The sequence below is a fragment of the Triticum aestivum genome, chromosome 6A, assembly GCF_018294505.1.
Source record: "Triticum aestivum cultivar Chinese Spring chromosome 6A, IWGSC CS RefSeq v2.1, whole genome shotgun sequence".
Lineage (NCBI taxonomy): Eukaryota > Viridiplantae > Streptophyta > Magnoliopsida > Poales > Poaceae > Triticum > Triticum aestivum.
Genome location: NC_057809.1, coordinates 469,421,412 through 469,445,710, shown reverse-complemented (window position 1 = coordinate 469,445,710; position 24,299 = coordinate 469,421,412). Strand labels below are relative to the sequence as shown.

Here is a 24,299-nt window from a genome sequence, read left to right as displayed (position 1 = left end):
ACAGATACTTCCAAAACCAGTTTGCAGGTGCCGATGTTACCGAGCAGGTGACGCAACTAATCTCAAGGAGGAGCTCGATGAAGATCTTGTCCTTTGTGTTGTTTCGTTCTACTTGATCAGTAGTGGAGCCCAGTTGGGGTCGATCGGGGACCTTGTCGCATTTGGGGTTCTTCTTTTATTTTGGTTCCATAGTCGGACCTTGATTGTATTTGGATGTTGTAATGTTGTATTCATGTATTTGTGTGAAGTGGCGATTGTAAGCCAACTATGTATCTTTTCCCCTATTGTATTATATGGGTTGTTTGCGAAGATTACCTCACTTGCGACATTGCTTTCAATATGGTTATGCCTCTAAGTCGTGCTTCGACATGTGGGAGATATAGCAGCATCGAGGGCGTTACATGGGTGTCCGGGACTGTGTGTCCTCGAATTTAAATACTCAGCCGCTCCAACCAGACGTACAACTGAGACATCAGTTGGAACTGGTCTACCAAATCATTGTCTTCACCAAGCTTACTGGTTCTATTTCCTCAACTCTTTCATTTCCTCATAGCTGTGTTGTGTGCTTGTTCATATCTGTGTTTGAAGACTTTGACTGAAGACTTTCTCAATTTCCTCAGTTCAATTTCTTCAGTCTGTTTGTCTTCATCCTGTGTTATCCTGTGTTTACGCTTCTGTACGTTGTGCCTGTCTTCATTTCATCATGATGACTATGCTTGTATTCTGTTATGTTTACTTTTGAGTACTCATTTCGCTGCTGGTAGTTCTTCGCTAAGGAATTTCCTCACCAGCAAATTTCTCAGTGAAGAATTTCATAAAAATCACCTATTCACCCCCCTCTAGTCGATATAACGCACTTTCAGCAACGAAGGGGAATTGTGTAGCCCAGGCTTCTTTAGATATGGCTATGTCGAGCCGTTCCTCGATGACACCCCCGCTCCAAGTAAAGGAGCTGCCAATAACAAATACCTCCTGCAGACCATGGTCGCCCACACACTCCTTCATATGTCGTGGAAGAATATTACCACATTCCTTCTCACTGTCCACAAGAATTTCACTGAAATCTCTAATTATCGACCACGTCGTCATGTTACTATTATGCAGATCACACAAATAGGACCAAGATATTTATTTTTTGTCTCAATCAGGTTCACCATAGAAGCTTGCTAGGCGCCAATCAACACTATGTCCGTCGTTAACCATCAATAAAATTAGAGGAAGAGTACCCCAACACCATTTCATTAAACTAATTGTCAAAACGAACAAGATCACCAAAGCGGTTAATGTTGAACTCAATTGCCTTAACTTTGTTTAGATAAAATTTAGTCAAGATAAATCACATCCGCTCCCATCCGCTCTTGGAGATCCAACAACTCACGTACTCCCATCGTTGAGAGCATGTCGGGATAGTTTCAGAAAAAAGACTTTCATCATCGTCGGTAGCCAGTGCAACGAGGAACATCGAAGGAAAAAAAACTCTCAGGGGCCGTTTACTTCATGCCCACGGCCGCCTCGCCAAATCAGGGGATCGTCAATATATTGACGGACGGATCGTTTGCCCCCGTTTCGCCCATGCGTGGATGTAGAATCAAACGCAACGACCGATTTTTTGACGTGGCGCCAGTAATTAGGCTTTGATTCAAACGGTGTCATGTGGCTCGAGTGAACGCCAAATATTTTGCATGACAACCGCCGACCACGATCCAAACAGCCCCTCGGCGTCCGAAGCCGCCGGAGAAGAGCAATGCTAGGGGACGGCAAGTCTAGAGAGAAAACCTTGGCCAGGACATCAGTGAGGCTTTACCAATGTTGGTCTTGAGATTGATTCTCACGTGACGAATTGACGACACTGCGTGATCTGTTTTTTCTTTTCGAGAACTCGTGATCTGATAATGGGTATCCCACGATCATATACCGGATTAGTGGCACAACGGGAGTGCGGTACAGCGTCACCTAGCCGGGTCAGCCTACCAACCCAAGAAACCACATCCGAACCCAAATCTGCGCCCCTCCGTCGCCATGGCTCTCTCATCCCTCTTCGTCTCCCTCCCCCTCCCCATCCCGAAGCCGCCATCCACCTCCAAATCAAGCCGCTTCCTCCCTATCCGGGCCTCTGCCGCCGCCGCGACCGCCTCCCCATCTTTTGACCTGCGCCGCTACTGGACCTCGCTGATCTCGGAGGTCGAGGGCGAGCTCGATGCCGCGATGCCCATCCGCCCGCCGGAGAGCATCCACAACGCCATGCGCCACGCCGTCCTCCCGGGCGCCGGGAAGGAGGGCGCCGCCAAGCGCGCGCCCCCGGTTCTCTGCGTCGCCGCCTGCGAGCTCCTCGGCGCGCCGCGCGCCGCGGCGCTCCCCACCGCCGCCGCGCTGGAGATGCTCCACGCGGCGTCCCTCGTGCACGACGACCTGCCGTGCTTCGACGCCGCGCCCACCCGCCGAGGTCGCCCGTCCACCCACGCGGCCTACGGCACGGACATGGCCGTCCTCGCAGGAGACGCGCTCTTCCCGCTCGCCTACACCCACGTCATCTCCCGCACCCCCTCCCCCGACCCCGTGTCGCACGCCGTCCTCCTCCGCGTTCTCGCGGAACTCGCGCGCACTGTGGGATCCACCGGCATGGCCGCCGGCCAGTTCCTCGACCTCGCCGGTGCCAGCGCCCTCGGTGAAGCCGAGGTCATGCAGGTCCTGACCAAGAAGTTCGGCGAGATGGCGGAGTGCTCTGCCGCGTGCGGGGCTATGCTAGGCGGCGCGGGCCCCGACGAGGAGGCCGCGTTGCGGCGATACGGCCGCACCATCGGCGTCCTGTACGAGCTCGTCGACGACATGCGGAGCGCGTCGGGAAACGGCAAGATGAGGAGCAACGCCAGCGTCCTGCGCTCTCTGGGCATGGACCGTGCGCTGGGCATCGTCGAGGAGCTCAAGGCGCAGGCCAAGACGGAGGCGGACAGGTTCGGTGATAAGTATGGCGACCGGGTGCTGCCTCTGTACAGCTTCGTGGACTACGCCGTGGAGAGGGGCTTTGAGCTCCAGGATGCAGCCACCGCGAAGCTTTAAGCATTGGCACAGGTGACATGTAGAGTTATGTGGTGCTGAAATTCTGTCATCTGAAACTCTAAATTTGTACTATATGTGTTTAGAACATTAGATGCGTGGTTGCTGTTTCTGTCCAAAACTTAGCAAGTCCCTGAAATAACATGGTATCAAATGATAAACTTATTTGATAAAATGTTACTAATAATTTTTGAGTTCCTACTGCATGGGAATGAAGCTGACCCAAGTTTACACCATGTTTGGAGCTTTCGAATTGTTCGTTTGTAAGAAAGTTTACCTGGTGTGCTTGTTCGTCGTTTGAAATTGTGTGAAACATCACATGATGGTAAAACATTTCGTAAGAAGTTTACCTGGTGTGCTTGTTCGTCGTTTGAAATTGTGTGAAACATCAAATGGTGGTAAAACATTTCAGGTACTCTAGGCCATCACAATGCTTTGTTACCTGACAATGATAAATATTCATAAATTTTGCCAGACATTGAAAATGAGAAAGCACGCGTCAACTAGTACTACTAGAGCGTCTCTAGGTCTTTCCTGAAAAATCAATTTCTTGATTCTTGTCTAGGGAGTTAACACTATGTATTCCTTCTCCTAAATTGTATAACTCACTCAAATTTTAGGGGTTAAGTTTAGGGAGTAGTAAATTCTGCCTATATTTGATTAGAATTTGCCCCCTCTCTATCCCATAAAAAGTATGGAGGAAGTTTCCTTTTGCAATCACCGCCTCTCGCCATTGCCGAAGCCGGCAACCTCTCCGGCCATGTCACTCGGATGCTCACAATCCCCACCCTTCCAAGTTGCGGTACCGCCTATTGCCACCACTCTTGCAACAACCACCTCTTGCTACTAAGCTGTAGCTCGCGGTCATCATCACTGTGCCGGAAGAGCTCTTGGCCGCCGCACCCGACCTTCGCTGCCTCCTAAGCCTCCTCCGACACATCTTCATCAAATTATATTCAAAATAAAAGAAAAGGACTTTTTGTAAGAAAACGTCCCCCGCTAATCCAGGCGAGCTTTCAAATATTTGTCCCACATTCATTTGGGAGCCTGTGTTGTGCCGACAATTGTCGCCTCCCAAGCCAAGCCACGGTGGGAACCAGGTCGTGGCACCTCTCCACCTCCACCGCGTCCCCTTTCTGATGCACGGTTGCATGCCAGGTGGGTAAAAAGGCTTCTTTTTTTTCCTTTCATTTTCTCATTTTCCTGTGCCAATGTGGAAAATATATCTGAAATACCTTTATGCAAAAATATATGAGCTTGCATAGGAAAAAAATTGGGGGGTGGAGGATGAACATAAATTTAAACCCTCGAATTCTAAGGCGTTCAGTTCATAGAAATAGTGTAAGTTATTAATTTTTAGGGAGGTACAAAGAGATTGTCATTTTTTTGAATCAGGTATAATCTCTTTCCATTAATTGAATAACGGAAATACAAAGTCCAGATCCAGAGTTCAAGGGGACAGGAAAGGGGAAAGCGAGTTCAAAACATCGCTAGGAAACTGACTACAGGAACTCGCCAATGGGACATCTGCTATGGGGGGCGAAAACCCGACGACACTGCAACCACAAAAGTATCAAGTATCAGGACAGGCTCAACAGGTGAGCAGCGCCCACGCAGAGAACAAACATCAAAATACATAATAAGACAGCACTAGGCAACCAACCAAGGTCAGGAGAGGAAGGAGATGAAGCTCCTAGCTTGCTGTAGAATCGTCTGTGGCCGCAGCACACATCCGCATCTTGTTGCTAGCATTCTCCCTCAACATCATCATGCCACGCTCCAGAGCTTCACCATCTACGCCTTTCATTAGCCATGCCTAGTAGTTCATGAAAACACAAGAGGAGTTCCCTCAAAAAAAAAAAACACAAGCAAGAACACAATCTCAAAAGTGGATGGTTCATATACACCCAGTTCCCTCAATTGTTTAGTGTATAAAGGGGGCAATCCATTCAAGGAAACCACCCAGACACGGGCCACGGCACCAGATCTCAACTGAATCACCCTTCCACATATATTATATTCTTTAATCTTCATGATAGCTTTCCAGATAGGGGACTCGTTAAATTTCCTTTTAACCGTGGCACCGGTATCCCTCTTGAGATACTGTGCTTTGATCAACCTTACCAAAGCCCTTGTTGAGTGTCAAGTTTCCACCATTACTTGACCAACAAGCTAATGTTTTGCTTGCGAAGGTCTTTCATTCCAAGCCCACCTTTTGTTTTCGATCGACACATACAATCCCAGCAAACCAGGTGGTATCTTTTTTGACCTCCCAAACTTTGCCAGAAAAACGATGTCCGTGTTTGTCAAGTTTCTCAATGAAAGTCCTAGGAAGGAGGAACATGGCCATTAAAACCATTAAGGTATGCATCAATGACGCCGCCTCACGCGTGCCACGTCCAACGCATGGATTGGGCAGAAAAAAAGGGATAAAAGAAAAAAATATACAAGTGGTGGAGCGAAACCCTGTCATCCCCACTCGCCTCTCCTTTCCTCTTTCGTTTGGCAGCTAGGGTTGTCATCGCCGCCGCCGCTGCCACACCCACCTCCACCATCCATGCCCCTCCAGCCCCGGCCATCAGAGAAGGCGCCCTCCTGAGAATCCCCATGCGGCGCTGCCGTTCGTGAGCAAGGAAGAGGAGATTCAGAGGCTCGAGGAGGTCGCCATTACCACCGGTGAAGAGGATGCAGACGTCCTCCTTGATAAGTAAGCGCTCGTTACTTTGCTCGATCTGACCCGAGGGGAGGAGCGGGAAGTGGCGGCGGTGGTCTGGCCTAGTGGTGACCAGATGATAAAAAGTGGTCGGAGGTGCTGCGCCAATCAGCCTGCAACAACGGCAAGACGGCGGAGATTGGGCACCAGCGGTGCCAAAGGTGCGCTGGCTTCCTCATGTATCCCATTGCCGTCGCCTGCCCGCCGTCTCCTTCCTGCCCCAGGTGCTGGTCTGCCATCTCTCTCTACTCTCTCTCTCTCTCTCTCTCTAATTCCCAAGAACGCTGAAATTTCAACCAGGTGGTATGAAAATATTACTCTACGTAACGTGTACTTTTTCTTAAGCTGTTGCTCTTGCTTCTTATTTCTGAAATTTGTTTCTTGATGCACCTTCATTTCGGCAATGCTACAAAATAATTTCTGATCTGAGTACCCAAAAAAGGTGAAAAATCAGATACGGAAAGAAAAATAAATCAAAACAAGAAGAGGAAGGTGAAATGTACATAAGGTTGGACACCATACGAGCGAACCCTGGAACCTTATATATTTTTTAGGTAATTCAATCCGTGTTTTTCGTTTTTTTTGTTGCTATTGAACTGCATAATATATCTCCCTGAAAGTATTATGTTTAAAAGCACCGGTTGATGTTCTGTTTCATTCTTTTCCTTTGTAAGAGCTTCTTGTGGTAGATTAAAGAGGTGTATACTTCTTCTAAGAACTACTATATTTTTTCTGTATATTAGGGTTTGTTTGGATTGGTTCCTATACTTGCCCAACCAAATAATTGGCGTTGACAGAGCGATGGGCGTTTGTTTCGATTGGCGCCGATAAATTAGCTCGCCCGCTGCTCGTCAGCCCTTTGCGTTCAGTTTTCCGCCAAATCATTGGCAAGGCGGGGACGGCCGAAACCTCCACCAATTTTTTGGCTAGCCCATGGTTGGCGGGGCGGGCATTGGCAGAATCCAAACAACCTCTTATGCTTTTCATTCAGTTAAGAGTATGAACTCATGTTCTAGGAATTGAATGTGATAGTTCATGTTCAGCGGATTTCGCTGGCAGATACACACGGTGCTCACGAGCGCCTCGAGCAACATGGATCCGATGTTTATGATGAATCATTTCATGATTAGTTAGAGGCTGCAGTGAAACATTACTATATGTGACAAGTATTTCTTTTCTTAAGCTGTTGTTGTTGTTTTTCATTTCTGAAATTTATCTTTTGATGCCTAATTCAGACAACATAGCACATTACCTTTCTGCTAAATTTTATAAGTGACAAAATATGTTTCAGATACATCACTGCCGCTTTTTGTTTTACTCTTTTTCTGAAGTAAATAGCTTCATTCTTATGCTTCACAATTTCCAGTGGGAAAAATCACATTTCATATTTCTAACGCTATATTGTATCATACAATGAACAGAGTGAAGAGAATGACCAGCCAGAGTACATCCGCGGTGAGCACATGCCTTATTTCTCACAGGATCATGATCTACCATGTATCACCGTACTTCTTTATCGACTGCCTTCAACTATTCACTACATCTGCTAGATCAATATTTATTTCCTTTGCTGCTCATTGCTCTCTTCTACTTTTGTTTACTCAATGTTTCATTTTTTTTTGTACTGATTACTTTTAGCATGTAAGGCTTTACAAATTGCTTTCACCATCTCCTATATTTCAGAACTTCCACCTGTCTCATTTCGAAAACTAATTTTCAATTAACTTATATGACTTCATGTCTACGCCCCGCCTACGTTGTTATATAGCTTAAATTTCTTTTTCCAAATAAACAATCACACTTATAGCTCCTGCAAACGGTACATAACTTGCTTCTCACCTAAATTGAAATGATTGCAGGAACATCTTGTGGGATCCAGTACTTCGAAGAGCTTGAAGATCATTGTTACAGGGGTAATGAGGTTAAGCTCTATGAACACCAGGTAGACGCTCTCTTTGCTATGTTCTGGCACAAGGAGCCAGACATCAAGTACTACATGTGCACAATCAATAAAACATTTGCTAAGCCAGGCCACCGCATGGTAACCACAAAAACACTCTTATCTTCCATATCACACAACAATCCTTGTTCATCTAAATCGCATGCTTTCTTGTAACATTACTTTCAGGTACAATATACTGAAGACAACCTGCTGGACTATATTGATCCCAACAATGATACACTCATGGTCAGGCTTGCGGATGCCCGTCTACGCGTCGAATGTCGCATTATGCTAGGAACTGACAAGAGGGCCACTATAACCACCAGCTGGTCTGAGTTTCGTCGCCGTGCCAACATTCGCGAAGGAGACATCTGTGCTTTTCATTTCAGGGTCACTTCAAAGCGCCGCGTGTTCTCACCGTGCACTGCCTCTAGATCCACCATCGAAGACACCACAGTTCCTGTGTGAATATAATCTAGCACAGTACATTGAATTATGCTCGTGATTAACCGATGGTTTACTTTTGGACCCTGCTATCTCATGATTTTGAAGATCTGAAAGCTATGCCGTTGCCTATGTAAACTCTACTATTCTCAGTCATGTGGTTTACATCCACCTGTTCAGATCCATAATGGCACTCTTTTATATATATCTATTAATTTCTACTCCTATTCTCTGCTTCAAATGTCAGGTGCTTAATTAACAGCAATATGAGACATGCCAACCAGAACAAAAATGTATGTGAAAGGTGCACCCACTAGCTGGCACTGCCCAGCTGCCCCTCAAGAGGCGCGCCACGGGCGCGCCCTAACCCCTAGTGTAAAAGTAAACTATACTAGTCAGGGAGGATTTCAGGGGAGTGAGCCTGCCTCCCAAGGAGGCTACATTCCAAATGCAAGATTCACAACACTTCAGAAACTTTTTACCCACAAAAATCTAGTCCAAGCATCTCAAAGTAGAAAAGCTAACTCGGACCCCCAAGTATTTCATGGGGAAATGGCTTATCTGACAGTTAACCAAATTAGCCTAGAAGTCCAACATATTATCATCACCCCACCCCACCCCACCCCCCTACCCCCCCACACACACACATACAGAGGATTTCACTTTTTAGGTAGCTGATCTTCAATCCTGACATAAGCTCGAACAGATATAACAACAGTTTTAGGTTAACAGCCACCGAGGGGTCATGCTCAAAGCAAATGACGGTATTGCATAACAAGCACACCACCACTAATGGAATCAGGGGCTAAGCCTGATAGCAACTTCTCTTTCTGGGCACTGAAAATCATTCTAGACAAACTTCCAGCAGCAAGATTAAATAGAAAAGGAGACAGGGGATCTCCTTGACGGATCCCCTTGTGGCTCTGAAAGTAAGGGCCCGTCTTATACCATTGTGAAGAATTTTACAAACAGTTTTGCTAAAGCACATCTAGATGTACTATAAGTATTGCACATCTAAATCCTATATCATTGATTTTACACTAAGATTCGTGTAAGAATTTTCTTTTGTCTTTCCCCCTTTTTCTTTCTAGTTTAATTAAGCACTTAGATGTGCAATAACTAAGGCATATCTAGATGTGCCCTAGACAGTCCCTTTTACAAATCCATTCACACGAGGTATCATTAAAGCCCCTCAACTTCTAGCATTCTAGCAAAAAAGACCCAATTGATCTCATCGCAAACCTTTTCAAAATCAAGCTTAAGAACTATGCCCACTTTCTTCTTAACATGAGTGTGGTGAAGGCTCGTGCAAGGTCGGGATCCGTCCATAATATATTTATTTTTTATAAAAGCATTTTGGTGACAACTAACCAACTTATCATAATAGGCAGCTACCCGATTGTTAAGAGTTTTGGTGATCAGCTTATAGGGCAGCGAAGAAGGTAGATAGGATGGATTTTATTGGATTTTTTTTTTGCTCGTGACAGCTTCGGGATCAAGGTAATCAAACCATAATTCAGACGCGCTACATCCAGAGTACCCGCGTGGAAAGCCTTGAAGAGACGCATGATATCAGTATTAACGAAATCCCCACAACTTTTGTAAAACTCCACGGGAATATTACCAGCCTAGGAGCTCTATTACTATCCATCTCAAACAGAGCCACTTTTACTTCTTCCTCAGAAGAGGGCCGAGTTAGAAACTCATTATCATCATCGTTAAGTTTGTCATGCTGTCCCCATGTTTTAGGGAAAGGGTGGAAAAGGTTTCTGGGGGCGGGCCCAAAGAGGTCCCTTGTGATGGGAGGTAGCATAATTCAGAAGGTTTTCGGTGCCCTCAATCGTCACCTCACCATCAGAAAAAGAATGGGTCGTGTTTTTACGCTTCCTACCATTAGCGATGCGATGATAATATCTGATCCCCTTTAAGCAACCAGCCTTCACTAGATTGTTGGAGCCAAAACAACTCTTCGTTCGTGAGGATTTCGTTGAGTTCACTCTTCGTTCGTGAGGATTTCATTGAGCTCAGCTAGCAGAGAGGCCCTACGACAGCAAAGCTCAGCATCAATAGCCAATAGGCCCTCAATGCTCTCAAGCTCCGGCTTGAAAACCCACATCCACATTTCTCCCCTGCTCGAACACCACCAGACCAGTCGCTCTTACAAACACTGGCATCGGCAGCCTCCATGGGCGGTGCTTCGTGGGCACCACCAGACTGGGGCACGGGCCGAGGCGTGCCCTTGCGTAAGATGCTTCAGAAGACGACCCACCGCAACGCCCACGAATGCGACTTCACACCAGCGCGGTTGTGCTCTTCTTACTCCGTCGCGCTCGCACCGTTCGCCATGAGCAGTCGGCGTCAGAATTGCCGGGTCAAGAGGCGAAACGGCGTCGTGTTTCCGCTCGACGCTGGCCTACCGCGCGTGGAGGAGACGGCTGGAGCTGCCGTCTCGTTCCATCACCAGAAGATATTCAGAGCTGGGCCAAGCAGCAGCGTGCTTTCAACAAAAGTTTCAGCGGCAACGGCAGGCCGCTTTCAACATTTCAAATGGCCACTATCTGCATTGCCTATCACCAAGTGCACCAAAGCTTTTTATACTACACAACACACTCATCACAGCAGGCACACTAACAGCTAATGGCTATCCGCTATAGTTGCTACTGCTGTATCTTCTGGCCCTCGCGTTCGCCGCTTCAGGCATAGCTCCATGTCGTCGGCATCCTTGTGGACTGAAGAGGGGGCACGTTCCGCACGTTCACGTCCAGCGGCAGCATCCGGTACTCGATGTCGAGGTCCTTGAGCACTCTGATCATCTCCTGGAGCACCAGTTCCCTCCTCACGAACCTCATCCCCATGTCCTGGAAGTTGAGCGTGTGCCGGAGCCATATGGACACCTTTAGCTTGTTGGTGTCATCTACATCTCGGAGGACAACCATCGCACCAGGGTACCAATGCTCCTTCTTACCGTCAATGTAACTGGGCCACAAGTGAAAAAAAGCAACTATTAGTTTGATGTGGTAATATCAGCAGCAAATGGCACTACAAACTTCATATGCTTATGTTTACATCTATATTGTCAATATGAAACTGAGATAACAGAAGCACCGGCACGCACCGTAGTATTCTTTCCTTCATGAGAGCTAGTTTTTCCACCGGCGTGGCAACATGAATAGAGAAGTCAATTCCCTCTCCCATATCAGGACTCCTGTAGAAATTAAAAATCGGCTTGGTGGCCAGCACACTGTTCGGATAATAGATCTTCAGGTTATCATAACGTAGGAAGACTGTCGTCATGATATTCATTTCCTCCACAACAACCTGAAATTCAAGTGCTTAAAACGTCAGTCAAAGAACGCAAGGTATTATCCTATTAAACAAACAAGGAGCACCGAGAAGATATTTTTGTTACCTGAACTTCTTCAATCTCACAGCGGTCACCGACATCGAAAGGATGCATCACGAATAAGAAAATAATTGCCTCAAAAATTGTCTTCATAGTATTCCCGAACACAAAAACTGCCACAAGAAGCTGTGAACTGATGAAGACAAAGAAATGTGTCGTCGCTATGCCCAAAATAAGAAGCCAGAGAGCAGACACTATGAGGCCAACAACGACATTGCACATCTGGTTGAGCTTGTTAACTGCAGTTTTTGTATCGTTAAGTGTTAGGGCAAGAGCTTTGCGCTCTCTAAATGCATTAACCTACAGAAGAAACCATATGACCATGTTAGAAAAGGCATCTTGACGTCAGAAACCAATGATAACTCTATGCAACTTAGATAGTAGGGTAATAAGATCATTACCACCCAGTTCTTCAGAGACCTCTTGCTGACCCTGCAGTGCTCCTGTGCTCCTTCAAAAAGATGCATAGCTTTGATGGCTTCCTCCTGCCTCATGAAGCGCATCATGTCTGCCAAGTATATGTATCTGCATTATTCATACATTTGCCATCAAGAATCTGAATCAGTAAATTGCCACTATTCTTAGAACTACCACATTTGAAATATTGAAGTGGGGGCTGAGGGCAAAGGGCAAGTATTCTTGTAAAATTTTGCAACATGGCACCCGCCAAAAAAAAGTTCTGCAACATGTCCACTTCAGTGATTAACAGTGAACACAGCAGTGCACTACAAGTCTTAACAGTAAGCATGATTTTTTTAGCATGATATTTATGAAATTAACAGAACTACTAATTATACTACAGGTGTACCTCATGAGCTCAAAATTTCTACATGGCAGATGAAGTACAGTTATCTATCTAAAATGATTTAACTCGCAAAGTAAAAGATGAGGACGCTTATCTAAGATAACAACAAAAAATGCTTACTTGGATCCAGGTTTCGCCACATTATGGAAGATCTTCTTGGCGGCCAGCTGCGCCTCATATTCACTGCGAATCTGTGTCGCAGACTCATCGCCCTCTCCTGTTGCCTGCTGAATCTGCTCGTCCATTGTGGTGAGCGTCCCAAAACGAACAATCTTCATCAGCCTCTTCATGTTCCATGCCGAGACGTTTTTCTGATTGAGCCTGTGGAGCTTGTCAATGGTGATCCCTTCGTCAATCTCACGCTGTTTCTTCTCCTTTGACAGCTGCCTGCTTGATTGGTCTCCCTTAGAGATTAAACCCGAGATCCGGATGCTCTTTTGCCCCGAAAGATTCTTGGCTGGCAAGGCGGCACGCAGCTCTTTCGGGATGGTTGCGCCTGCCCGTTGCAGCTCACGCACCTCAGCAAGCACGTAGTCCTCGTCAACCAGTGGCGGCCCAGAGAGTGTCTCGATGACATACTGGTTGAACAATGCCTCTTGAATCCGATCAAAGTACGTGGAGACATGGAAGGACGAGGCCAGCACCTTGAGCAGCAGCGTCTTGACGAGGCGGATGAGCGTGGCGACGAGGAAGCAGAAGAGCACCTTTGTCACGTAGGGCAGCACCGCCGTGTTTGTCTGGACGTTCTCGTCGAACAAGAAGTGCCACGACGCGAGCACCAGGCCGAGCCAGAGCGCGTTCTGCACGGCGCCGCGCACGCCGTACACGAAGTAGAGCACGCGCTTCCGCAGCACGAAGTTGCGCTCCACGCAGAACACCGCGATCCGGATGACCCAGCCGGAGACGAGGCGGCCGCAGATGAGCACGAACACGAGGAGCTCCCACTTCCAGAGGTGCAGCTCCCAGACCTTCTTCCGGGACAAGGGCTTTATCGTGAGGCTGCACACCAATGCCCCGATGATGAGCACCAGGCCGACCCACTGCAGTATGGTGAGGGCGTCCAGCTTCCCGCGCTTGAAGTCGTCAGGGATGTCGTCGTCTATGAACGGATCGTCCTCCTCCTCCTCCATGGGGCCCGACTTGCCGATGCCGCCCGACTTGCGCCCGGAAGGAGACTGGCCGGATTTGCCGGTCATACGCCCTGAAGGGAACTGGCCGGACTTGGGAGGTCGCATGGCAGAGGACTTGCGCTGCTCCTCGTCGACGGCAGGCGGCGCCATGGGTGACTGTGGTGGCGGGTCCATGAGCCGGGAGCGCGTCTTGGCTCGCATTAATGGGCCCTTCCCCGCTGGAGTGGAGGTGGAGGTGTTGCGTATACCGTCATCGCCGGCGCGCCTACGGCCGCCGGCGGTGTCGGAATCGGATGAAGAGGACGAGGACGACTGGCGGTTCTTGAAGGACACGCGCGGCGTCTCCCGCTCTCGGGAGTTGGATAAGGACGGGTGTGACGACCTCCCGATGTCGTCCATCTCCAGGTCGAGGTCGAGCGACAGCTCGGCCCCGGCCGCCTTCTGCTTCCGGAGGAAGTTCCCGATGAGGCGCGTGGGCGGGTCCTCGGCGACCTCCACCGGGGCGCTCGCCTGCTGCTTGGGCGAGAACGAAGGGGACGATACCTGCGGTGACGTGGGCGGCTGCGCCGGCCGGTTCTTGAAGCTGAAGTCCTCGACGCGGGGCGCGGGGGCTCCCCCTTTCCCGCCGCCCTCGTTCTTCCAGAAGTCGTAGCTCCCGTCGTCCCAGCCCTTGGTGGGCGAGCTGGCGGCGGTGGACAGCGTCCTGCCCGCCGTCGGCTTGGCTCCGGCGTTGGAGCCGGAGCCGGCATTCCCCGCCGCCCCGCCGACGGGGACGGCGAATGGCGCGGGGCCGTTCCCGTTGCCGTCGATCTTGAGCACGACCTCCCGCCGCTCGCCGAGGCCGGGCTGCTCGTCCGACCCCGACAGCGACCTGGCCGAGCCGTAGGACCTCAGGCTGCTCTTCCGCTGCACCTGGTCCATCGCCGCCGACCAACGCGCACCACAGACGCCCCCAGACGCACACGAGCGGCCCGCTCCCTCCCACCTCTCACCCTTTCAGCGAAAATCAATCGCTCGCTCGAGGCGAGCGTTGCAAGTCTAGGGCCCCGGGACGGAGAGGGTTCGGGAACAACGTGGAGCGGCGCAAAGCTGACAACACTTGGCGAACCTTTTCGCCGCTCTCTGCCTTGCCTTGGGCCTCGCGCCCCGCCCCCGCTACTTGTAGGCAGCGGCCGGCGCCCGTCATGAGCCAGCGCACACCGCATCACGCCGAGCGCCGGTACGTGGCGCGCTCTTGGCTGGGATTTGGACGGGAAGGGATTAAACAAGCGGATTTCCTGCTGCTAAACTGAGATTTGGGTGCGCGGGGGAGGCCTCGACCGTCACGTCCGAGATTTGCGGCGCGGAAGTGGGGGCGCGTCAGCATTTTTCGGTAGTGAATTAACCTGTCGAGCGTCGACCACGGTGAAAGAGACGAGAAGAGAAATATCGTGTACTCCTGTATACCATACCACAGCCCACAGTACGGTATTCTAGGCGTAAAGTAAGGCGTGACGCGACAATGTACGGCAGTACACCGTATCCACGCAGTAGACGCCCAATGTGAGCCGGAGCGGGTGTTGCCATCGCCGCGATCGGCGTCGCCCGTGCCGATCTCGGGTCGTGCCTGCCGGCCATGTTTAAGGATGGATCGACCCCGTGGAAAAAGATTGGCACCATCGATGCAAAGCATTGTGCATGCATGCTTGGCATGTGACCCCTGCTTTCGGCCCCGTCACCGGTCGTATCCCGCCCCGGAGGCCCAAGCGCGGCACGCCACCGGTAATCCCACTACGTTACCGTCCTAATCTCGTGATTTGGACGGACTGATGATCATGGAGACGATGGAATAACACAGTGGACGGACGGCACAGGAGGTCGGCTCGACGTCCGTCGGCCTCGGCGGGGACGAGGGGACCCATCCCGCTTCTCTGTCTGGTCGGAGGAGGTCTGGAGAACCGAAACGTAAATTCTTCACATGGGTGCCACCGTTGTTGGTTGCATAACGAGATCGACCTTGACGTGTGATGGTTTGGCCATTAGCGGGCTTGGTTCAGATGGGCCATGCCATGATGGAGTGCCAATCAATCATGATGCCACACCAATAATCGGTAGCGCCCCCACGCACATTAGGCATTCCCTCAAAAGAAAAAACCCACGGTAGGCAAAAGTTTGGGGGAATAGAGAGAAAATCGTGCTGTAATGTGCAAAGCGTTCAGGCTGTTTTCTAAAGACAGAGAAAATGTTTTGCCGAGTTTATGATGAGTACGTGCGGTGGAAGGCGGGGATGAGACGGGCCGGGCCGGCGGCGAGCTTGTTTTGCAGAACCAAGAGAGGGGAGCTCGAGGAAATGGCGGTCCCGGTGGGCGTGGATAAGCTGGTTTTGGAGGGAAGGCCGCCGGGTAGAGAGGGCTTATCTTTCTGTATGTAGGGTGCAGCTACAGGATGAGACCGGGTGATGGTCCTACTTCATGCAAGTCGGGGGGTATTGATTTAGCCAGCGTGACTAGACAAGGCGATGGCTCCTCTACTACTACATGCGAGGTCGTGGGGTCCCGCCTAGCAAGTTCCTATACTGTGCCCATCTATGTTTGTACACGCATTATTTGTACTACAATTTCATTGATTGTCACTGCATGTTTGGTCATGTACTGTTTCCTTCCTTACTTAGCTTTACCTGGAGGAGTCGGCTCCAGCCTTACACGACACGAAATCTCCCAATTAGATGGCAATCATTAAGCCCGTGGATGACGGGCAACAGTGGTAACGTACTGTACATCCAAAGTTGTTTTATCAGGCACAAACAAACTGCAAGCCGGAGGAGATCAGGGGTACGGTGATTCATTGGCCATGTTTGGATCATGGGGTTAGAGCTAGTTTGGGTTAGTTGAAGGCTCAAATAACCCAAAAGTATCCAAACAGAAAGAGTTAGAGTGGGTTAGTTTCATCTAACCCAACTATCCCGGTGGAGAGGTGCTTATTTGGGTTAGAGTGGGTTAGAAAATAACTCTAACTCTAACTGTGTTAGAGTATCCAAACAGGGCCATTGCCTGGGTAGCATCTGAGCCAGGCGAGTGGAGGTACCACATACGGAGTAAGTACCACCTATAGTGTGGACCTCCGGCTGTTTTGTTTCAGTCTAAGCGTAGTAGGCTGGGGCTTTAGAGCAGGCAACCCGCCCCCCATGAGATGAGACGAGATGATTCCCAACTTTTTGGAGTCGCGGCGTGGAGCTGACACGAGAAGGAGCTGGGAACCCTTTGTGTATCCTAGGTTTAGTTGCGGTTTGGATCATCATCATGAACCAAAGATTGGTGGATTCGTGGACTCGATTGTGGTGCGTGCAGGACAGGTCATTCACCTTTTTTCCTTGGTCTAACGTCATCTCATTCATGTGTGTCCTCCCTTTATACCGAGCCGTTTGACTAGTGACACTAGGGAATGAAAGCGCATCTCTTTACGTGACTACGCCGCGCGTCTACTCGAAGATAAGGTCAGAGATCACCCGCTCTGCTCCTACTCCTCTAGCTGTAGGCATTGATGCGCCGGTAAAAAGAATGCTCCGCCATCACCCGCTCCCCGGGGAAAAGAGCGCAACGTGTACGAACAGAACCCTCACGAGTGCGCCGGCGAGGCACACCTGTGCCGCGCTGTGTCGAGCCTGGATCCTGTAGCATGCGCACGCGGCGGGGCCGGCCTGGCGCGACGGCCGGTTCTTTCGGGGAACGGTACGGCACGCCAGGTAACCAGTCATGCACGTAGGAGTACTACGTCTGCGTTTCTTGGGCTGCGCAGATCGAGACACCGGCGTATGGTATGGGCACCAGTACGCGGGACGGGGACGGGGCCCGGCGGGCAGGTGGGTACGACCACGGTCTACGAGACGGCTACTGCTGTGCCGGCGTTGTCGCGCCCGCGCCCCGTTTCATACCGGCCGGGCTGGGGTGGGGCGACGCGGCAGCGGGCTACGGGCAGCCTGGATTGGCTGGCTTGCTTGCTTGAGTGCCCGGCCACGGCTCCGGCTCCGGCGAAATGATGGTTTTTGCTGGAGGGGCGGACAGCTGTGTGGGCCGGATTGGGCAGGCGGTCTGTCGCGTGCTTCAGCGGGGATCGTCGGGGGAGGTTTTGGACCTTTGCGTTTCCGGGCGATGGGGACGTGCCCATGCACGACGAGGCTGCTGTTTTCAGGAGAGGCTTCCTCCGTCTCTCTTGTCCTTGGGGTCTCGCCGTCGTCCTCTCCATGTCGACCACTGGGGACAGGCACTCGGATGGCACGCGGGAATAATTTTTTAACGTAATAATTGGGTGGCATGCGGAATTATTTGTGTGTGCTGTTTAGAAAAAAGGCCAGAGCCCGACTTTATAAATAAAGCCACATGGCAACGTCACGAGACCAAACAGGAAAGAGACCAGTTAACGAGAAGAACGCACACAGCGCACGGAACGAAAAGTATATAAGAGTAGCCAAGGAAGGATGGATACAGGCAACTGCCATACACGGCGCGCAGGGCGGAAAGGAGTGAGACCTAAACTCCGCAAACAGCACCACCAGGATTAGACGACAGGATCCCGTCCGGAGATGTGAGATGCCGAAGCCCGGATTTTGTCGATGAGCAGGTCTAGGGCATCCCGATCAACCTCCTTAGTCAATGATCTCCACTGCTGCAATAATATACATGATTTGAAAAGAACGTCAGCAGGCTTAGATGGGAAGATATGCTCAATAGTAAATTTGTTCCTAATGGTCCACAGAGCCCAACATAAGGCACCCAAGCCAACCCAAAACACCCTCTTGGTGACCCCAACCAAAGCTTTGGTTAGGGTTCGAATATCGGAGAAAGAGGAGGGGTTCCAAGAGACCTGAAGCCAAGATCTGACACAGCACCAAACCAGCTTGGTCAGCACGCAATTGAAAAAGATGTGATCAGAGTTCTCCAAGGCCCCACATAGATGACAGAAATCCGAGCCAGGCCCATCGCGCTTTTTAATCTGGTCAGCAACCGGCAGGCGACCACGAAAGGTTTGCCAAAGGAAAATTTTAATCTTAGGAGGAACTTTGGACTTCCAAACACAAGAGAATCTGGTCGAAGGAGTACTACCAATAAGTCTAGAATAAAGCGACTTGACCGTAAATCTACCTGAGGCCGAATGAGGCCAGACTACTGATGGGGTTATGTACCTAGGGTAGGGTCACGAACCTGTCCTAAGTAACTGACCCTAGGACATCCCTAGAAGAGGTCGCCTTCCAGTCGACCAACGAGGACTCACTCGACCAACGAGGACACACTCGACTGGCCTGAAGGACTCGACCACGAAGACACACTCGACCACCAGGAGGTCAAGAGGCACTCTGCACCGCAACGGTCTGTAATCAAGTAGACTTTATGATAGTAAAGGCACTTTATGTGGGGCGTTACCAGTAACGCCCCAGACTTAACTCACCTTAAACCTTCTCCTACGTGGGCTGGCTGGGGTCCTGGCGCACTCTATATAAGCCACCCCCCTCCACAGGCAGAAGGGTGGGGCACCTTATAATCCATACATTCATAATCCACTCGACCGCCTCCGGGCTCCGAGACGTAGGGCTGTTACTTCTTCCGAGAAGGGCCTGAACTCGTACATCCTTTGTGCTTACAACCTCTCCATAGCTAGGACCTTGCCTCTCCATACCTACCCCCCACTCTACTGTCAGGCTTAGAACCACGACAGTTGGCGCCCACCGTGGGGCAGGTGTTTTAGCGATTTTGTGGAGAAGTTGCGATTCTTCCGAGTATTTTCATCATGGTGTCTGCTGGAGTTTTGATCGAGGGTCAAGAGATCCGTCTCGGCACTCTCACCTTCATCGCCGACGACTCCACATGGCTCCAAGAGGCTCCACTCGACGTAGATGCGCTCCCCGTCCGCGGTGCGACGCATTTTCGCGCATGTGTCCGCGGCGTTCTGCTGCGGCAACCATCGACCCAATATCGGTCAGTTCCTCCGTCTTCCACCCTCCCGGTCTCCCGCCAGCGCAAGCGCTCAGGCCGGTCGAGGCTTCAGCGATGGGTGAGTCACGCGGTGGCTCGCCAGTCTGCCACTACACAAGTTGCGGCAATCGAGCCCAACGAATCTCTCTACGGCTTGTTCGATCAGTCGACTGGCTCCGGAGAGACTGCATCCGAGTGCGGAAGCAGTGATCCAGCGGCGGAAATCTTGATGGTCGACGGGCCTCATAGCCCACCCGGCTTCGCCCGCGGTGGTGGAGCAGGTGACGGCGGCGACCCTGCCCGAGGGTACGAAGAGTACCAGCCCGAGCCACTCGACTCTCTGCAAAGAGAAGAGCTTCGCCGCAGGAACGAGGATCCCCTGCGTATTCCCATCGCAGGAGAAACCCCCGAGGCTCGTGCCTTGGAGGAGGCGCGTCTGGCCAATTTGGCCGAGCGCACTCGACTGGAGAACCTTCAGCGAGCACTCGACGAGCGCGCGCGGCAACGAGTTCCCGACACCAGTCGACGTCAACTCTTCCCGCCGACTCAGGTATATCGAACCCCAATTCAGAATTTAGCAGCTGCTACCCGTATAGCAGAGTCCATTCAGCCTTCGCAGTCAGAAGCTGGCAGAGGTTTGCTGCAGATCAGGGATCTACTCCGGGCAGCAGGAGATCAGAATTCAGCCGTGTCTCAGTCGCGCAACAGAATTCACAGTCGATCTGTCACTGTGAATACGGTACAGTCGGCTCACAGCCCCAGATCGCCTCCGCGGCGCGAAGGGCGTGAGTATCGGCGAGATCAATATGGCGACAGGCTCGACCGAGATGATAGGCGTCGAGTGCCCTATTCCCCTCCGAGGGGTGGGTCTTACGCTCCTCGGCAGCCAGATGATAGGCGTCAGTACAGTACAGGGCGTAGAGTTCCAGTTGACCCCAGGGAGCCAGGCTTCGACGCGCGATCCATTATCGTGCAAGGGTTGGTCGACCGGAACAGAGCCCATCGTGGTGCACTCGACAGAGAAGTGCCCACGAGCAGTCGAGTACATGTTTCTGGTCCTGAATGTTTCAGCAGAGCTATCAGAGCCGCAGTTATCCCCCCAATTTCAGGTTGGCAACAGGAGTCAGCAAGTTCACTGGTGAGTCTAAGCCTGAAATTTGGCTTGAAGACTACCGAGTGGCAGTTCAGATCGGTGGTGGGAACGACGAGGTGGCCATGAAGCATTTGCCCCTCATGTTGGAAGGTTCTGCCAGGGCATGGTTGACTCAATTGCCTCCTAGCAGCATTTTCACTTGTGAAGATCTGTCCCGAGTGTTCGTCAGAACGTTCGAAGGGACTTGCAAGCGACCAGCGGGATTGACAGAGTTGCAAGTCTGCGTGCAGAAAACCAATGAGACTCTCAGAGAGTATATTCAGAGGTGGATCACTTTGCACCACACTGTGGAGAATGTCTCTGACCATCAGGCAGTATGCGCCTTCAAAGATGGTGTCAAGAACAGAGAACTGAGTTTGAAATTTGGTCGAACCGGTGACATGACCTTGAGTCGGATGATGGAGATTGCTACCAAGTACGCCAACGGCGAAGAAGAAGACCGACTCCGAAGCGGCAAGCACAAGCCGAGTCAGTCGGAAAAAGGAAACACCAGTCGGAAACAGAAGCGGAAGGCTGAACCGGCAGCTCCTGGAGAGGCTCTGGCCGTGACTCAAGGAAAGTTTAAGGGGAAACCAAAAGGATCCTGGAACCCCAAGAAGGTAAAGGATAAAGAAGGGAACGACGTGATGGATATGCCGTGTCATATTCACACGAAGAAAGATGAAGAGGGGAATATCATTTACCCAAAGCACACCACTCGCCAATGTCGACTCCTGATCCAGCAGTTTCAGGGAAAACAGTCTAAGGACAAGGAGAAGGAGCCGGACAAGGCCGAAGACAAAGAGGACAGTGAGGGAGGATATCCGCATATCAACTCCACTCTGATGATCTTCGCAGATGTGGAAAGCAGAAGTCGACTGAAAGTGATTAACCGAGAGGTTAACATGGTTGCCCCAGCAAAGGCAAATTATCTGAAGTGGTCTCAAACACCCATCACATTCGACCAATCTGATCACCCGACTCATATTGTCACCCCTGGGAGGCAAGCTTTAGTGGTCGATCCAGTTGTCGAAGGCACTCGACTGACAAAGGTGCTGATGGACGGTGGAAGTGGGCTGAATCTGTTATATGCAGACACGTTGAAAGGTATGGGCATTCCGATGTCCCGACTGAGCACTAGTAACATGAGCTTCCATGGAGTTATACCAGGGAAGAAGGCCGAGTCACTCGGCCAGATAGCTTTGGACGTAGTATTTGGCGATTCAAAGCATTTCCGCAAAGAAAAGTTGACATTTGAGGTCGTGGATTTTCAAAGTGCATATCATGCCATTTTGGGGAGGCCGGCCTATGCACGGTTCATGGCTCGACCATGTTACGTGTACCTCAAATTGAAGATGCCCGGTCCCAAAGGTGTGACCACTGTCACCGGAGATAGGAAAAAGGCAGAGGAGTGCTTTCAAAAGGGCTCCAAAATTGCCGATTCCCAAGTGACAGCGGTCGAGTTCGAAGAATACAAGCAAAACGCAGATCCGAGTGACTTGCTGCGATCCAAGAAACCCGCCACAGAATCTGCATTCCAGTCGTCCGGTGAGACGAAGCCTGTTCACATTCACCCGACCGACCCCGAAGCAGCTCCGACCCGCATCTCCACAACACTCGACCCAAAATAGGAAGAAGCGCTCATCCAGTTCCTCCGTGAGAACTGGGACATTTTTGCATGGAAGCCCGCTGACATGCCAGGTGTTCCCAGGGGACTGGCTGAGCATCGCCTAAGAGTCGACAAGTCTGCAAAGCCAGTCAAAGAACATCTTCGGCGGTCCGCCGTCCAGAAGAGAAAGGCCATCGGTGAAGAAGTGGCTCGACTGTTGGCGGCAGGATTTATCCGAGAAATATTCCACTCCGAGTGGCTCGCTAATGTCGTCATGGTTCCTAAGAAGGACAAGTCGCTCCGAATGTGCATTGATTTCAAGCACATAAACCGGGCCTGCCCGAAAGATCACTTTCCTCTCCCTCGCATAGATCAAATTGTTGACTCGACCGCGGGATGCGAGAGGTTGTCTTTTTTAGATGCTTACTCCGGGTACCACCAGATCCGTCTGTATGGACCCGATGAAGTAAAAACAGCTTTCATCACTCCATTCGGGTGCTTCTGCTATATCACCATGCCATTCGGCCTCAAGAATGCCGGAGCCACGTTTATGCGAATGATTCAGAAGTGTCTACTCACTCAAATCAGTCGGAATGTGGAAGCTTATATGGATGATATTGTTGTCAAGTCACGAAAAGGTTCCGACCTGCTCGCTGACCTCGCCGAAACATTTGCCAACCTCAAAAGGTATGATATCAAGCTCAATCCATCAAAGTGCACATTTGGAGTTCCTGGTGGCAAGTTACTCGGTTTTCTCGTTTCCGAACGGGGAATCGACGCCAACCCAGAAAAGATTGGCACTATTCTCCGAATGAAACGCCCTGTGCGAGTGCACGATGTCCAGAAGCTTACTGGATGCTTGGCCGCATTAAGTCGATTCATCTCACGACTCGGTGAAAAGGCATTGCCTCTTTACCGACTGATGAAGAAGGCTGACAAGTTCGAGTGGACTCCAGAAGCTGATGCAGCGTTTGCCGAGCTAAAAGCTCTGCTCTCCACCCAGCCGGTGCTTGCTGCTCCAATCAGCAAAGAGCCTCTGTTGCTCTACATCGCAGCCACAGGACAAGTCGTCAGTACTGTGCTAACGGTCGAGCGGGAAGAAGAAGGAAAAGCTCTCAAAGTTCAGCGCCCAGTGTATTATTTGTCTGAAGTCTTGACTCCATCCAAGCAGAGATATCCTCATTATCAGAAGCTTGTATATGGAATATACATGACCACAAAGAAGGTTGCTCATTATTTCTCTGACCATTCAATCACAGTCGTCAGCGACGCTCCACTATCAGAGATTTTGCACAACAGAGATGCAACTGGTCGAGTGGCCAAATGGGCGATTGAACTTCTTCCCCTTGATATCAAGTTTGAGGCAAAGAAAGCCATTAAGTCCCAGGCAATAGCAGATTTCCTAGCCGAGTGGATCGAACAGCAACAGCCGACTGAAGTTCACTCGGAGCATTGGACCATGTTTTTCGATGGTTCTAAGATGTTGAATGGTTCCGGTGCTGGGGTTGTCCTGGTTTCCCCCAGAGGAGATAAGCTCAGATATGTGCTCCAGATTCACTTTGATTCCTCCAACAATGAGGCAGAATATGAGGCCCTCCTATATGGGTTGCGCATGGCCATTTCACTCGGCGTCCGTCGCCTAATGGTTTATGGTGACTCGGATTTAGTGGTCAATCAAGTGATGAAAGAGTGGGACGTAAGAAGCCCAGCCATGACTGGATACTGCAGTGCAGTGAGGAAGCTGGAGAAAAAGTTCGAGGGGTTGGAACTCCATCATATACCCCGACTGAAGAATCAAGCAGCTGATGATCTAGCAAAGATAGGTTCCAAGAGAGAAGCCATTCCGAGTGGTGTGTTCTTGGAGCATATACATACTCCATCAGTCAAAGAAGATCCTTTCACCGAAGAAACTCCGCAGCCCAAGAGTGCCACAGATCCGACTGAGTTGAAGTCCCAGCGGTGGTCGACTTGATCATGGAGGTTTTGGTAGTCATTCCCGACTGGACGATTCCGTATGTCGCATATATCTTGAGGAAAGAACTTCCGGAGGATGAGGAAGAGGCTCGACAGATCGTCCGTCGATCTAAGGCCTTTACCGTCATCAAAGGGCAATTATACAGAG

At 50.6% G+C, this 24,299-nt stretch overlaps 2 protein-coding genes and 1 long non-coding RNA gene across 3 annotated transcripts; 2 read left to right on the top strand and 1 right to left on the bottom strand.

The window, feature by feature from the left end:
* The first annotated feature begins 1,921 nt into the window (after positions 1-1,921).
* Positions 1,922-3,290, top strand: LOC123127957 (heterodimeric geranylgeranyl pyrophosphate synthase small subunit, chloroplastic). Its single transcript, XM_044547836.1, has one exon. The coding sequence runs from the start codon at positions 2,020-2,022 to the stop codon at positions 3,055-3,057; it is 1,038 nt and encodes a 345-aa protein (XP_044403771.1). The 5' UTR covers positions 1,922-2,019; the 3' UTR covers positions 3,058-3,290.
* A 3,041-nt stretch (positions 3,291-6,331) lies between these two features.
* LOC123127958 (uncharacterized) lies at positions 6,332-8,378 on the top strand. Its single transcript, XR_006462873.1, has 3 exons — positions 6,332-7,222; positions 7,627-7,808; positions 7,896-8,378. It is a non-coding gene; the product is annotated as an uncharacterized lncRNA (long non-coding RNA).
* A 2,270-nt stretch (positions 8,379-10,648) lies between these two features.
* On the bottom strand, positions 10,649-14,633 carry LOC123127956 (mechanosensitive ion channel protein 6). Its single transcript, XM_044547834.1, has 5 exons — positions 12,482-14,633; positions 11,958-12,081; positions 11,563-11,856; positions 11,269-11,471; positions 10,649-11,129 (listed from the first exon to the last, which is right to left on the bottom strand). Exons 1-5 carry the CDS (start codon positions 14,410-14,412, stop codon positions 10,847-10,849), a joined length of 2,835 nt encoding a protein of 944 aa, XP_044403769.1. The 5' UTR covers positions 14,413-14,633; the 3' UTR covers positions 10,649-10,846.
* Positions 14,634-24,299: the final 9,666 nt, after the last annotated feature.

Excerpts from the sequence above, each read along its gene's own strand:
- LOC123127957 (XM_044547836.1), top strand. The coding sequence starts at position 2,020 with ATGGCTCTCTCATCCCTCTTCGTCTCCCTCCCCCTCCCCATCCCGAAG.
- LOC123127956 (XM_044547834.1), bottom strand. The coding sequence starts at position 14,412 with ATGGACCAGGTGCAGCGGAAGAGCAGCCTGAGGTCCTACGGCTCGGCC. Across the intron at positions 11,472-11,562 it reads GTGAGATTGAAGAAGTTCAG|GTTGTTGTGGAGGAAATGAA; the intron begins GTAACAAAAATA and ends CTTGAATTTCAG. Across the intron at positions 11,130-11,268 it reads ATGAAGGAAAGAATACTACG|TTACATTGACGGTAAGAAGG; the intron begins GTGCGTGCCGGT and ends CTTGTGGCCCAG.